This window comes from Aspergillus nidulans, chromosome II (genome assembly GCF_000011425.1).
Source record: "Aspergillus nidulans FGSC A4 chromosome II".
NCBI classification, from domain to species: domain Eukaryota; kingdom Fungi; phylum Ascomycota; class Eurotiomycetes; order Eurotiales; family Aspergillaceae; genus Aspergillus; species Aspergillus nidulans.
The window spans coordinates 285,677-300,768 of record NC_066258.1 but is presented as its reverse complement, the minus strand read 5'-3'; the positions used below and the strand labels follow the sequence as shown (position 1 = coordinate 300,768).

The 15,092-nt window shown below is 50.1% G+C and overlaps 5 protein-coding genes across 5 annotated transcripts, besides 1 other annotated feature; 3 read left to right on the top strand and 2 right to left on the bottom strand.

Annotated features, from left to right (window-relative positions):
• Positions 1-15,092: part of a sequence feature (contig 1.135 1..301041(1)) that runs on past both edges of the window.
• On the top strand, positions 689-2,133 carry ANIA_07947 (uncharacterized protein; the record flags this gene model as incomplete). Its single annotated transcript, XM_676124.2, has 4 exons — positions 689-765; positions 1,228-1,721; positions 1,780-1,875; positions 1,955-2,133. The coding sequence occupies 4 exons, from the start codon at positions 689-691 to the stop codon at positions 2,131-2,133; spliced, it is 846 nt and encodes a 281-aa protein (XP_681216.2).
• On the top strand, positions 3,140-4,014 carry ANIA_07946 (uncharacterized protein; the record flags this gene model as incomplete). Its single annotated transcript, XM_676123.1, has 2 exons — positions 3,140-3,487; positions 3,520-4,014. 2 exons carry the CDS (start codon positions 3,140-3,142, stop codon positions 4,012-4,014), a joined length of 843 nt encoding a protein of 280 aa, XP_681215.1.
• ANIA_07945 (protein hk2) lies at positions 5,420-7,424 on the bottom strand (the record flags this gene model as incomplete). Its single annotated transcript, XM_676122.2, has 1 exon — positions 5,420-7,424. The coding sequence occupies exon 1, from the start codon at positions 7,397-7,399 to the stop codon at positions 5,420-5,422; it is 1,980 nt and encodes a 659-aa protein (XP_681214.2). The 5' UTR covers positions 7,400-7,424.
• ANIA_07944 (protein ngn3) lies at positions 8,802-9,896 on the bottom strand. The gene is made up of 2 exons (XM_676121.2): positions 9,104-9,896; positions 8,802-9,050 (listed from the first exon to the last, which is right to left on the bottom strand). Exons 1-2 carry the CDS (start codon positions 9,746-9,748, stop codon positions 9,015-9,017), a joined length of 681 nt encoding a protein of 226 aa, XP_681213.1. The 5' UTR covers positions 9,749-9,896; the 3' UTR covers positions 8,802-9,014.
• ANIA_07943 (uncharacterized protein) lies at positions 13,373-14,427 on the top strand (the record flags this gene model as incomplete). Its single annotated transcript, XM_050611175.1, has 2 exons — positions 13,373-13,543; positions 13,600-14,427. The coding sequence occupies exons 1-2, from the start codon at positions 13,379-13,381 to the stop codon at positions 14,425-14,427; spliced, it is 993 nt and encodes a 330-aa protein (XP_050467227.1). The 5' UTR covers positions 13,373-13,378.

Here is a 15,092-nt window from a genome sequence, read left to right as displayed (position 1 = left end):
GAAAAGATATCCCGGAGATTCGATCAAGAAGATCATCCTGCATCTCCACAGATTTTAACATATTCTCGATGACGATGTATAATGTTCTACACTGAAGGACATTGTATACTGTGAGCGAAGTGTGTTCTGTCTGCGGCATGTACTCATCGCCGGCGATTTCGGATATACGCTCTATTTCATGCCCTAAATCCCATAAAAGTGGCTCCATGTGCGGAGGATGCCCCATTAACCCAATCCGTGGAGTTTATCTTATGCACAGCAGTAATGATGCGGGACGTGGAGAGTAGAGATGAATACTTCCACCGCAGCCACAAACCCTAACTGCAGCCCACTCTGGCGTGTTGTGGTGTACGTAGTTGAGACTGTGATTGCGGGGTGCATCTTGGGAGCCACTAATGTGATCCTTCTCTCAGGAGTCCCCCAAGACTATATCTCGGGGTCTTTTACCTTTTATAGTGGTAGCCCTATACTAAGGAGCGGGTGGTCTGGATCAACCGCGTCAGCACGGTGCCCTGAGCACGAAAAGCTTAAAGGAAGAAAGTGCACTATTCTATCCCACAGGACAGATGTATTATGCATCATGGTTTTTGCAAGATGTTTTCGTCAACCCCGAGTCTAATCCTAACCTCAGCCCTGTTCCTACTGTCCAGCGCAGTGGCTGAAAACCCCCCAACTGCCCAGACGTTGAATGGTACTTACGCCGGCGTGCACTCTACCCAGTTCGACCAAGACTTTTTTCTGGGGATTCACTATCTTCAGGCCCCTGTAGGAGATAGACGCTTCACCCCGCCGACAGCTTGACCAGCTCCTAAAACGGAACGCGCGATGCCACCTCCTACGCCCCCTCCTGCGTCGATTACGACGCCACAATCGCCATCGACCACAAGGAGATGGACGAGGACTGTCTCTACCTGAACGTTGTCTGCCCCTCATCAGCCACGGCTGTCTCCAATCTCTCCGCAGCAGTTTTCATCCACGGTGACAAACTTTTCCAGTGGCAGCGCCAGCGAGCCCCGGTATAACCTGTCCTACATCGTGGACAGATCAGTCAAGCTCGGCCAACCCATCGTCGCGGTGAGCTTCAACTACCGCCTCAGCGCCTGGGGCTTCCTCTCAGCAACCAGCTGCGCGATACGGGCGCGACTAACATCGGGCTCCGTGACCAGCGAGCTGCGCTCGCTTGGATCTAGGAGAACATCTCCGGGTTGGGGGGCGATCCTGACAAAGTTACCATCTGAGGCCGAGGCACTGGCACCAGCGTGTCGGATTCCAGATTACCGCGTATGCAGGGCGCAATGATAGCCTCTTTCGCGCGGCGATCATGCAGAGCGGGAACCCAGTGCCAGAGAAGGGGCTGAATGGAACGCAGTACTTCCAGCCGCTGTATGATGCTATTGCGCAGCGAGTCGTTCCCATCACAAGCTATGCGCTGGCGAATGATATGGCCGCCAATGATACTTGCTGGGACGTTGATCGCATGGCATGTCTGCGTAATATGGACTTTGAGCAGATGAACGACGCCATCAATGCCACCAGTGCGCGCGCCTGGTTCCCCGTTATTGACGGTGATATCGTCCCTGAACAGCCGAGTCGGTCGCTGTATACAGGGAAGAAGTACGTCAAAGTCCCAATCATCCTGGGGGCCAGTACGGACGAAGGCTCGAAGTACATGCCGGAGCAGAATGTCACCAAGGAGGAGGAGTTTGTTGACCTTGTTGCAAGTATGATATTTTTGACAAATATCAAATTTGCAATAAACCCCCGCTGACCAGGCTTTAGACCCTCAGTCTTATGGTGTTACCCCTGGCATTGCCTTACCTAAGATCCTGGTCCGCCAGCTCACGGAGGCCTATGCTAACATCTCGTCCTCTCCCTGTAAGCCTCAGACCTTTATCACTAACGTTACGACCTTTATTTCTAATTCTCGAAAGACGAAAAAGCCCTCGCCTGCCAGGCGACGCAGCCATCGATGCCAACCGTCGCCAAGCATGTTCAACGTGGTCTCGCGCGAATACTAGCACATACTGTTACCGTTTCAACGTTCCCCTTCATGATCAAAATACTGCGCAACAGGGTAACGAACTCCCTTTTGTCTTCGCGAATACAGAGGAACTCGGAACCAACACCGACTAAGACATGGTCTCTCTCGCCCACGATATTAGCAGCACCTGGGTTAGCTTCATTGCTACCCTTGACCCGAACGCCTGGAGACAGCAGGCGGCCAATCTAAGTGCGGTGACACCAACATGGCCAAAATATGCAGCTGGGGGCCAGTACGCAATGGTGTTCAGGGCGGACAGAGATCGTCATGTCGAGCGAGATACTTGGAGGGCGACACTCATCCGGCTAATCAATGGACAGCCGTCTGGGATTGCGGTGGCCTATCAAAGGTTCACCTTTCATTGATACCGTTTGCGTGCAGTAGTAGTTCTGATGTGAAGCAGCATGGTAAGAGAGTTGTTACTATATGTGAGCCGCAGACTAGTAAGTAGAGACTATACTAGGTTGGCTCCAATTGATACTTCAAGTATATCTGTATTTTAGGATAGATGCTTAGGTGCTTGGGGATCTACATCATTCAGCACATCTATCAGGGATCACCCGGACGACTTCAACCGTTGAGAGCAAAAGGCAAACCCCGAGCATAGCTAGACTATGTCTGCCCTCCAGGCGTGCAGAGGTGGCCCCCAGCACCCGCCGCGTCGTCAGCATAATTGAGTACTCGGCAGCCCCCTAGTTTACGACCGAAGGCATACTTGTAACTAAAAACAGTGCTATCTCCTCTTTTACTACAAGACAACCAGTGGAGCTAATCTATTGGAGGTTGTGCAGCTCGCAAACCCGTACCGAGTTAGGAAGACGGCAAGGGTCACTATATGATCAGCCCTGACAGACTTAGATCGCCCCGAGATCTTCCGTTTGGGGTTATACAGGCCGACATTTGCATGTCTTCAATTACGCAGCTTGATGCATCAGCTTATCTATTACAAAGACGTCTGTCTGATTGCCCGGATACCGAGTCTGTAGCGCACCCAGATTAAATAGCACGGGCAGGAGCTTGGTATAAATTCCGGTTCGTCCAAGGGCTTCATACCTGTGAGCTAGAGCATCTTCTTTACTCACTGCCCTCCCCAGTAACATGCGCTTCCGAGCATCTGCCCTGCTGGCGCTGGCCGCGCCGGCCCTCGCCCTAGCGCACGGCACCTTTGAACACGAAAGCCACGAGACGCAGCTTCTCAAGCGCAACTTCTTCCACATAGGCAGCCGAAGCCTCAAGTCATACGCTGGAAACCTCAACTCCCACGGTACCAATGCGCGCGCCCGCCGCCACCGCGCTGCAGTAGTGAGCTATCACCGTCGTGCCCTTGCGCAGAAGCGCTCCATGGTCGAGGTCCTTAACACCTCGCATCTCTACGGAGGCGACTGCATTGGCCCGAACGCCCGGGCTCCGCCTTCGCCAACGAGCACCACGTCCTCACGCCCTACGGTGATACAGGCCCCTACTACGTGCCAGGCGAGTTGATCCGGTCCGATGCACGCGAAGACCAGGAGGGGGTCCCAATCATCGTTGAAGCCCAGGTTATCGACTTCATTACATGTAAGCCCGCCCCAGGAATGTGGTGGGACATGTGGAATGCCAATGCCACAGGCGTCTACAGCGGCGTCATCAACGAAGGCAACGGCGACTTCACTGACCATAGCAACATCAACAACACCTTCCTGCGCGCCGTCCAACAGGCAGACCAAGACGGCGTCGCGCAGATCAAAACAATCTTCCCAGGCCACTACACTGGGCGCACAACCACATCCATATTATCGCGCACACGGATGAGGAATGCACACGGAATACGAACGTTGGAGACCTTGCCTGGGGAGAACGGGCCCGGCCCTGCGGTCTATGACTCCCCACTGCCGAGTGCTTGGGATGATGAGACGGATGCTGCGGAGATTTCGGCAGCAAAGAGCTGGTTGGAGGAGCAAAACAATGTAGCGGCTGCGACACAGGCTGCCTGATGTGTCTTTCCAAGACCACGTCTCTTAGGTGCCATGTTCTGTCCTGCGAAGGCTCGAACGCTAGCGGTTCTGGAATTGGTCTGGGTTAGTATGAGATAGCCTCAGAATGATAAGAAATCCATGAAATTAAAGCGTTAGACATGCTAGACAAGCTGTGAAGCAATTCGACCAGATATTAGATATAGAGTCAGACTGCAAGAGCCTTTGGCCGAGGACAGTGCGAACAGCAAGGCAAGAAAGCAATAAAATGCCTCTACCGCAACTATTAGTGCAAAGCAATAGTCAGGAGCTTTTGAAGATTCTCCAGAGATGCGAACGGCTCCGGTTTAACATATCCCTGCTGCCAATACTAGTCAACCAATGGGCCAAGCTCCAACATTACCCATCTCAAAGAGACGAGCCCCCGGACACTTATTGAGATGTCCAAATATTCTTCGCCATAGAGAGTGGCTGGCGATTCAGGATCTCAGCCAGAGGGTATCGAATAGAGTCCTCCTTCAAAATATATCTATGGCGTATGCAAGCGATCTTTGTGTCAACATTGCCCCTGCTCTATCGACATAGAAAGCACAGACTCCAATGTGTATCAATTCGAGGCGTGCTTATGACTCGCGCATAACTTGGTGCTTGGTTTTGGAGTGACCCCTTGACATGGCTTTGAACCGAAGGGTTCAGGCGCCTCCACGATGATTGACCAAAGACATATCGCCTTGATAATGGTTCTAATATAGACAATAGCTTCAAGAATATTTTTAGGTACTAATTAATATCTTGAATACCCTCAAGTCTAACTGACCACTAGAATATGGATGCGCAAACTTCTGATGACAATCTGAACAGCGACAGGCGATGACCGAATACGGATCCTCCGGTGGCCGCAAATCGCCATTTTTCATCCAGATACATAGGTAAGATTAAGTAAGCATACTGAGAGTCTGCAGCCCTCATAGCAATTCACAGACTATCAGGAGGCAGTTATTAGGTCCCTGGCATGAGTGCATGTACGATGTTGCAGGCGCGCCGAGCCTCCGCGCCGATCGACATGGCCAAATGATAAAATAGATTATGTATCTAGGCCAAGACAGATTTCAGATCGGCTGTTCAGCGGTAGATTATCAAGTCTCTCCCATTGACGAGCGGTGCTGACCGGGTATCGCTGCAGGGGTTCGCGCCCGAATAGTCATTGGCGTCCCCGAGATCGCAGTTTTCAGGATGATAAGCGGTGGCGCTAATGACCCTCTGTTCCCTCCTGGAAGATGTTCGCCTCGATATGTGCAGCTTGGGTGCTCATTGATGGCGCTGCCTATAGCTGCTGGTAGATGCACAGCAGATGCAGCCAAGAGAGGTAAACTGAGGTCAGACAATTACAGCCTAAGGCATCAGATAATGACGTAATCAACATATGTCATGCCTCAGGCAGCATATCGTGGATCTTCTCGCACAGCTCATGCATCTTGTAAGGCTTGTGGATGATTCCATCCATTCCAGCATTGAGCATATCGGCTTGTTGATCCTGTCGGACATTTGCAGTAACTCCTAGGATAGGAATATGCGAGCCCTTTTCCTTTTCCATGGCTCGAATCTCCCGCGTCGCCGTATTCCCATCCATCACCGGCATTTCCTGGTCCATTAAAATACAGTCGAACTTGTCACTATCCCACAGGCCGAGCGCTTCTTGACCGTTGTTGGCCGTCGTCACCTCAAATCCAGATACCCTTAGTTTGCGGCAGACAACCTTCTGGTTTATGACGTTATCTTCGACGAAGAGGACGCGAGGGCCCTTGACGAGCTTCGACATGGTGGCTATCGCACCGGGCTCCTGATTTGACGCGAATTCATCGACATTACTACCCCACTTTTGCGCATCAGTAGATGAGCCGGGGTTCTCATCGACTTCCTTTGCCAGCTTTAGTGAATGTTGCTTGCGTTCGTCGCTGGGAGTGTTGGTGACCTCGTTGACTTGTTGTACTGTTGGTTTTTCATCGAAGTCTGCCATCGACGTGTCATTCCTCACGTCCGGAATCTTGCTATTAAGCTCATTGATTTGATAACATAGTTCATCGACTGGAGACGCCTCTCTGTTGGATACTACTGAAGATTGAGGGTGCTCTTCAGAGGATAGTCGGACGGAAAAGAAGAAGCCAAACGTGCTCCCTTCGCCTTCTTTAGCGCTGACCCCAATATCACCACCATGCATATGGCAAAGTCTTCGACTGATGTTCAGTCCAAGACCGTAGCCGCCGTATATCCGTTCCGTTCGGGGGGTCGCTTGCTTGAAGCGCTCGAATAACATCTTTTGCTGCTGATCGCTGATGCCGATTCCAGTATCTTTGACGGCGAGCATTATATATGCCGTCTCGCCATGGCCCCATTCCGGGTCCTGGGTCGAGTCGAGTTTTAATGCCTCTTCATTCGGCTCGAAGAAGACAACGTTTGGCGGGTATGACGGTGGACGGCATTTGGAAGCACCCATCGAGACTCGAATCGTTCTCTCGCCTTCGGCTTGGGCAGTGAATTTGATCGCATTGGAGACCAGGTTGATCAAAACTTGGCCCATTTTGTCAAGGTCCGCCAGAACCCAGTCAAGCCCTTGATCAGCATAAGACCTGTCGAGCTGATACCGAAAATCGATTCGTTGCTTTCGGAGTTCGGGCTTGAACATGGTGAGCAATGTCGCCACATGGGACTTGGGCTGAACTTGTCGCGGTGACAAGGTCAGCATGGAGGCGTCCAATTTGGAGAATATCAGCACGTCGTCAATGATCTTCTTCTGGTGCGCAACGCAAAGGTTGATCGTCTGCGCGGCTTCGGCTATTCTCGCCATCTGCGCCTTTGCATCTTCTGGCACATCCTCGGCCACAACGTCCATAATATCCTCTGCACAGTGCAGGATCGCCGAAAGCGGATTGCGAACCTCATGGCTGATCATATCGATAAACCGCTCTTGCTGCTGTTTCCGTTCTTCTGCATCGTCTGCAATCTTCCTCTGCAGGAGCTCCGCAGTTTTCTCCGGCGTGATATCGCTGATCATGCATATCGAGCCTCCTTTATCCCCCAAGCCAAACTGGTCCAAATCTTTGTCTTTCAGCGGCGTAAGTGACATCGCCCGCCATTCTTCAGTATGATTCTTCACCCGGTATTCCCTTCGAATCTCTGCGCGCAATCGTAGCGAGGCGCGGTATGCATCGGCTAATTGTTCATAGTCGTCCGCGTTTACCCCCTGCGCCAAGCAGTCGAGCCCGACCGTCAAGTGGCCTGCTGTGAGTTCCTGGAAGCGCCGATTCTTGAAGACGATCTCGTCGGAGGGATTGACAACAGCGACGCCAACGGGAAGGGTGTCTGCTAACTGTTGGCCACAAATTGTTCCATGTCCTTGCGTTGCCATGTCAGTCGAAATTAGAAGCGGTCACCACTGTGTCCGTAGTTGGAAACGAGCGGAGTGCAGAAGCTGAGCGGCGCCGCAGGGAGGTCGAGGTCGAGGATATTTCCTTTTCGCCCGATCCAGACCCGAGTTGCCTGGCAGGCTTGCAAATCGCGTGTCTGATCGCCGCCATGACGTAGTTTGCATGCCGAGTTTATGATGTCAGGGCCACCACATTCCTCACCAACTCCAACCCTAATCCGTCTCTGCCGTCACCATGGCCACAGGAGGCACCAGGGAAATTACTTGGAGCAGTAATAAGATTGATTTAGATTAAACCTAGAGGTACTCTTTAGGCGGAATCTCAGGGGCGTGCCGCCGAGGTCGCCAACACTTCCCACCGGCGGCCACCGTGGCGATGCTCAAAGTTTTTTGTGAGGAACGAAGACACATACCAGTTCGTGCCCTGAAAGGGACTAATAGACCTTACGTTCGCTTACCGCATATTCCTATGCACCCTACTTTTGGGCTAACCTGCTCATAATGTGTGACTCGTAAAAGTTAAGAAGATGAGGCAGGACCCTAACAGACAGCGCACTGAGTGTGCCTATGCTGAACTCAGTACTCCTCGCCCAAATAAGTCAGACGTGCTGTTGAAATTCATTCCCTGCTGGGGGTACCGGAGTTTCAAGACAGTTACAAGTACTCTTTCCTGTTCAGATTTCTTAGACAAGCGTCCACATCTTTTTAAATGCACGCTTTGTCGCTGACCGCAGGTGAGCAGAGGAGTGACTAAACTCTTATTTTCCGCTGAGCTGTTTGACCATCTAGGGCATCTCGTAGAATTCTGTGGAAGTGTGCCTTAGTCACGAGTGGTTCGTCGGGCTCGAGGGCATTCGGAATGGTGCGACAACTCCATCAATTCGACGTGGAAGAATGGTGCAGTAACCCACGCACAAGAACAGGGTAGGGAACCTCTGGGACTACCCAAACCAAGCCAAGGCAAGAGGACTCCAAAGCACCTGACGTACGCCCTCTATGCTGCGCCGGATATTTTCTGAGTGCACCGAATTGTTTAGCTTGATAATGAGCTACCTATTAGCTCTTCCTACCTGATATCATCCAAGATATACGCAAGCTTTCTGTTCGTACCAGGCTGCTTGATATGACCTCCAGCTGTTCAAGGACGCATCCCTCTGGATTTTACCAGACAGGAAAGACATATAAATTGATGTTAGGGGGCCTACCGCCTGCAACTGAGTGATCAAACGTCATTAGACGTTAGTAATGTCGCCTATTAATGCACTAAAGGATACCTTTATTTAGCCTTATTGAGCTCTAAGAAGCGTCTTATAATGCCTACGGAGACGGGAAGCACGCTATCATGGGCTATCTAGCAAGACTGATAAATCTCTCAACGCTGTTAATTGAAGGCCCAAGAAGGCAAGAGCAGAAGCCGAATGTCTGCCCTGATGTGGGTACACTACTCTTTTATAACTGAACTGTTAGCGGTGCAGGGCCCGGGGCGTTCAATGAAATACTGCGATTGGGCATATACTATTGTTCCGATTATGGGTTCACCAGGTTTAGGTCCTTTCCAAATATGACTGAAAAATGCCGGTCAATCATATCTCCTCCTTCACTTTGAGGACCGCTTTGGAGGTAATATCATAAACTGTGAAGATTAGCCCTATAACGCCAGATAGGGGAATAACGGGGTCAACATACAGTAACCGGAGACTCGCCAACCCCTTCGCAGACAACCTTCACCTCCTTCAGAGATTGAAAGCCCGCCCTCTCATAAACCGGCCTTCCTTCATCTGTCGCCTCAAGCCAAAGATTGAGGCCCAGTCGCTGAGCCTCTTCAATACCCCACGCCAGCAATCTCTTGGCTATTCCTTTTTTCTGATAATCCGGATGAACAAGGATGGCTTCCAGTTCGACCCTCTTTCGCAAGATGACCCCTTTTTCGTTATTTTCAATCGTACCAACACCGAGGAATTCTCTCTTTCCTAACTCAATTTCCGTGAAAATGGCTCTTGCGACCTCATCCCGGCGCTCGGGAATATCGGCTGCTAAGCGTGCCTCAACGACCTCCTCAACACTCTTCTCCACAACTTGATCTTCTGCGTACACTGCCCATCGCGTTAAGCCAACTAATTTTCCTGTCGCAGTATGAACGGCTTTAAATGCCTTGACGTGTGGCTCTTTGAATTGTCCTTCTCGTAGCGCGACCATTGCATCCATGGATTTTTCGCTTAGAGCAGACGTATAAAGGAATCGATTTAGCGCTGCAAAGGCAAGTTCGGAAACATCGAGGGCTTCCCGGATGTCCGTTATTAGGAAGGGCTCGAGTGTTATTTCGTGAGACATTGTATTGAGTCAGGATTTGTCAATGATAAGTGCAGTAACTTAGTGCAGTGGCTTAGTACTTGCTGGAACCTCAGATAGCGATGTAAGTGTTGATAGTAATTGCGCCTTGGAGTGGGTATGTATATGAGACGAGGCTAAGTTGAAATTGTATAGATGACTTAGTAGTTGACTGGAAACGCTTGGGACAAACCACAGATTTATAAAGCCGTGAGTCATATACCACTAGTGATACCTTGGAGCCTGGTGAGACCATTTGACCTATTATATACCTTGCAGCCTAGTACAGTCGATGTAGGGTCGTATTTTCAAATTAAGAGCGCTCCTTAGCGTCGGACTGTCCTAACCCCGTGAGCTTCAGCCGCACGTAAAGACTCTGATGGATCATGGCTTAGGCAGCATGCTACAGATGGAACAATGACCTCCGTGTGCGATTCTTATTCAAGAGTGACCATTGGATCAATAGAAAGAAAGGTATTCATCAGTTCTACTTCATGGGGAGTCAGGCTTCTGCAGTGACACAATTTACTATTTGTCGACTAGAAAATATGACTGTCTAAGACTAATTTGGAAGCCATGGCACCTTTTTGGCTTAGCGATTTCTTACTGAAGAGCTGTCAGCTACACGTGACTGTGTGTCAAGTGCATGAGAGGTGTCACGCACGAATTTCCCTCCAGCTCAAGCTCAAGGCACAGTTTTATATACTTTCAACTACCATGAGTCTTTCAGGGCAAGGAAAGCTTACTGGTTCCACACTGAGCTTAGGAGGGGTGACCTTGAGGGTTGGTGAAAAACTCTTCCGAAAGTTTCGGACCCAGTATGGTCCTGATAGCGCGGGGGAGACAACGGAACAGCATGAAGTCTATGAAGCTATCCAGATCGCTAAGAACGCGAAGCTTGTTCTAGTACATGAGATCCCGAGCCTTAGCGAAGTCCCTGCCATTATGGCCTAAGCGAAGTTCCTGCCATTATGAAAGTGAAAACGCAGTAGGTGTTTCCTTAGTTTAGGTTTCCGGCAATCATAACGAAACTTGACAGGCTTGTTGGCTGGAGTAATAAGCCTGATCTTTCCAATGTAGCGACGAAATCTGGAACGAGATTTGCAACCCTAAGGCGGCTGAAAAATGTGGAAGTACGCCCAAGCTTCTGGGTGATCGCATTGAGCAACAAGGTAACGGTGATATATTCCCAGGCGGCTATATTGCGTACATTGGCATGAGAAAACTTCCCGGAGAAAACTTAGAGAGATTGGAGAAAGGGAGGAGAAGGAGCAGCATCATGTGCGAATTGCTTTCCTGAATGCCTTATGGTATGAACCCCAAGTTGCACAACCCCGTAGTAAATAGCCTAACAGTCTGTTAACGATGCGCAGGGATCTTGGTGCACATTATTTCTATTATACAGACCGACGGCTTCAGAACTTGATATGGGACCATGACCTGCAAAAATGGTGGCTCCTTTACTACTGGTTGGCAATCCCTGACTAACCTGTAGTAGTTATATTGTGGACTTGAGGGACGTCGAGCACGATTCCGCAAGCAATCCAGAAGATATTTGCCTTGACCCGTGGGAACACCTTGGGTACTGGGGCTTGACTGAGGAAGACCCGGCCTGTGACCCAGAGCTCTTCTTCAGTAAGGATGCAGTGATCGAGCGTTATAAGGCCTATAAAAAGCAGCAGGAGCAACATGGAAAGATATCTCTGAGTGAGGAACTTACGCGGCAATGGACCCTAGAGTCCAGTGTACCTTATTTCAAAGACAGATATCTTGCATGTGCGCCGACAGTAGGCTTCCATATTAATCTCCGTATATCTGTCCGTGGTCCAAGCACGAGAAGGTTCTTTCCCGCTAGTTCATTTCAAACCTGACGTTATATCCGGCTATTCTGGTGTGATTACTCTAGGCTGCAACTACATTTCGAAGAATAGTTTGAGCAAAGCCTGATGGTGGGGTGAATGCAAAATAGCAAAATACGAACTATTAGTGAGGAGAATCAGTTTCAACGTGCCTTGATTAACTGTAGTGACTAGACAGCTGCCAAATAAGCAAGGACAACGTCAAACACTCTCAGGCTATCTACAATTCAGAAGAGACCTTGGTAGATTTGGTTCCCGTGGAGTTGCTCCTAGGCCTGCACATATAGAGCAGTGGCATGAAATAGGTTGCCAAGGTAATCAAATGCCATGAAGCTATTTGCAGTTGATTTGCGTTAAGGTTCAACTACAAGAGAACCAGATAATGTTTCGAATATCATTTAGCAGTAATTGGTAGACTATAAAAGGTCCGATGTAAAATGGTGGCCTGAATAAAGATATAACTTTGATGAAACTGGCTTCGCTATTGGGCTAAAAGCAACTATTCAGGCGGTTACAAAGGCTGAAATGCCTAATCAACGTTTCTAACCTGAGACAATCGAATGCATTAGTCAATGAGATTCTCTGTCCATTATGCATCACTTTCAAACTCAAGGTCTATATCGAGAGATGGTTCAGGAACCCTGCCTTACGAGCAGCTTGGGTAATTCATTGAAATCCCAATGGGTGGAATCCAAATCAGGTAGGCTTTTAAAGGCGTAACCCACATCTCGTACAATGATCTTTAGACAATGAAACATTCAGAGCGGCTTGATGCAGCTAGTATATAACTTTCCTTTCTCAGAAATTCTTTAAAATGGGTATTTTGCTTGCTAAGCGCTGATTTGGGAGCCGTGGAGGCGGCTCTACAGGCTCCCTAATATTAGCAATCCCTTCCAGTTCGCCAACTACAGACGCAAGCGATCTCATACAAAGAACTGCTAAAAAAAAGAAAAGAGTTTCGACTCCTCTAGCCCCTTCAAAGACAGTCTCCCAGCAGCTTATAATGGCATTTTAGATGACTCTATATATTCTGCTTAACCAGCCAAGTAAAACCACAATATTTGAAGAAAAAAGCAAGGCGGGAAAGACTTCGACCCAACATCTGATGCCCCTTAATAAAGGCTATCGACACAAGAGACCAGAGATTTTCTAGAAAAATAATGAAAAAGTGAGACAGGATTTATCAACTTCTGCTGCACCTCCAGCTTATTAAGCGCAAAGGCACACTCCACCAAGAGGTTCAAACTGCCATTTTTAGGATTATACTAATTCCTGCACCTTCATGCGTTGGTTTCTAGTTGCGAACCGCTTCAGGTTCCAAGCCCGAGCGAAGTCGAGGTGGTGGCTAATGACTGGTGGATTACCTTGGTATCTAACTCTGATATCAGTAAAGAACAAACAACTTCCACTTCTGTAGGTTCTGTTTCTCAAGCCGACATTGAGCATAGCCACATACGAGCATGTTCTTGGCATGATATGTGAGAATTCGGCTATTATTCCTGGTCTAACTTGAAGTGATACAGGGGAGCAGACGGCCCTGTCGGTGGGTTCGGCACCCGAGCTTGGTAAGCAATAATAAACCAGTCTCTGACTGTATACGAATAACTCTGATTTGCGCATCAGTGTCGCCAGTGGAGAAACGCGAGGGGAAAAGGAGGTGAGGATCGAATTAGACTGCTGGCGGGGTCAGCGATCAGCATGGTATAAAGCAGACGATCGTTCCCCCTCGTCAGAACCGACTGTCTCCCTTCATTCAAGCACGCTATCAGACACTATGGCTACTTTTGACCCTGCGCATCCCAGATTCCAAGGCTTCGATTTGATTCAAGCTACCTACAAACACGTTGGCGACCATGCCGTCCGCGTCGACGTCCTGGTACCCCAGACACTGGAGACTGGTAAACGGCCGACGATAGTCCGGTTCCATGGCGGGGGCTTGGTACACACTCTAGTCCGCTCTTACTATCAGTACAGGTAACTAATCAGTTTGAGCAGGTCATGGCGGACTCCATCTTCGCCGATTTCTGGCCGCAATGGCTCTCTGACCTCGCGCTTCGCCACAGCGCGATCGTCGTCTCCCCAAACTACCGCTTGATGCCGCAGGCAACGGGTCTGGATATCTATGACGATATTGAAGACTTTTGGACGTGGCTGCGGTCGCCCGATTTTCAAGAACTGCTCGCGAAACATAAGATACCCACTCAGCTCGATCTTGACCGGATCCTGGTGACTGGAGAATCTGCCGGCGGCTTGCTGAGTATTAATGCGTCACTTACCCATGCGTCTGAGGTTCGAGCGGCCATTGCCACGTACCCGTCGCTCGACCCGAGTTCGCCAGATTTCACCCAGCCCCGGACAGACCTCCTCCCGTTTGGCCAGAGTTTGCCGGAATCGCTGATTGAGGATGTCCTAGGTCCTGTTCGTGATGGAAATCCGGTTTCCTCGCTCGTCGGGCAGGAGTACCTCCCCGTCATGTGTGCAGCGATTCAGTATGGTCGGCTCGGTGGCTGGTACGCGCGAGAGTCGCAGGAGTCGGCGAGGCAGAAACTGCTGTACCCTGTGCGCCGGCTGGAGGAGCCTGATGTGCAGGTTCCTGTGGGCGGGATCACGATTATCCAAGGGAAGCAGGATAGCGTTGTGCCCGCAAGTCATTCGGTACCGTTCGTCGAGAGAGCAAGGGAAGTGCTGCAGGGCAAGCCTGGGGCCGAGAGGATCTCGCTGGTGTTGCGGGACGGCGAGCATGGGTTCGATGCTGAGGTTAGGTATGAGGAGCAATGGATGAAAGAGGCGCTTCAGACCGCGGTCGGAGCCTGGTTGGCTTAGATGTCGGGTACTGGGAAGGTGCTTGTGACTGGTACTTTGACTTAAGTATAGTGCTCTGCCGCTAGTTGACAATTAATGCTGTTCGTATAATACGACTATTTGGTTTATTTTACATTCGCGCAAGCTGACACACGAGGTGGGATAGTAAGGTATCAAATATCACAGTCTTTTTTTTTCCCACCAGGGAAAGTGTAACAAAGTAACTCTCGACACCAAGACGAACTTATTTACCACTGCACGATAAACCCACTGGCTCGTAGCTGCTTCTTTGGGCTGATAGAAGACGACGTAGATTCACGCATCTCTCTGCTCCCGGTTATGAAGAGTTCAACGTTAAGGCATTGAGCAAGAGAGCATACATACCGGAAGTCCACCGACAAGCATTGAGATGTTCACCAAAATAAGAATATACAAGCAAGGTGCTCGTTCCCATGTAGGTAAAATATGGCAGGTCTCCCGCCGGTCTTATCTGATTATCAGCTGTAAAGACCAGAACCTCAACCCCGAGAGCCCTGAACTGACGCCCCTTCCCAAGAGCGTCGACTTATTGGTGACTGCAGTGCGCTCCCTGGAGGCTGACGCCTGCAACGGTGGCCTCCTCGAACTCCATGGCCCCGCTCATCACGCCGGAGCAGTACTCAATGCCGAACATCTGGTGAGAGGGT

Coding starts and splice junctions, on each gene's coding strand:
- ANIA_07944 (XM_676121.2), bottom strand. CDS start 9,748: ATGTCTCACGAAATAACACTCGAGCCCTTCCTAATAACGGACATCCGG. Junction 9,051..9,103: donor TTGGCGAGTCTCCGGTTACT/GTATGTTGACCC, acceptor TAATCTTCACAG/TTTATGATATTACCTCCAAA.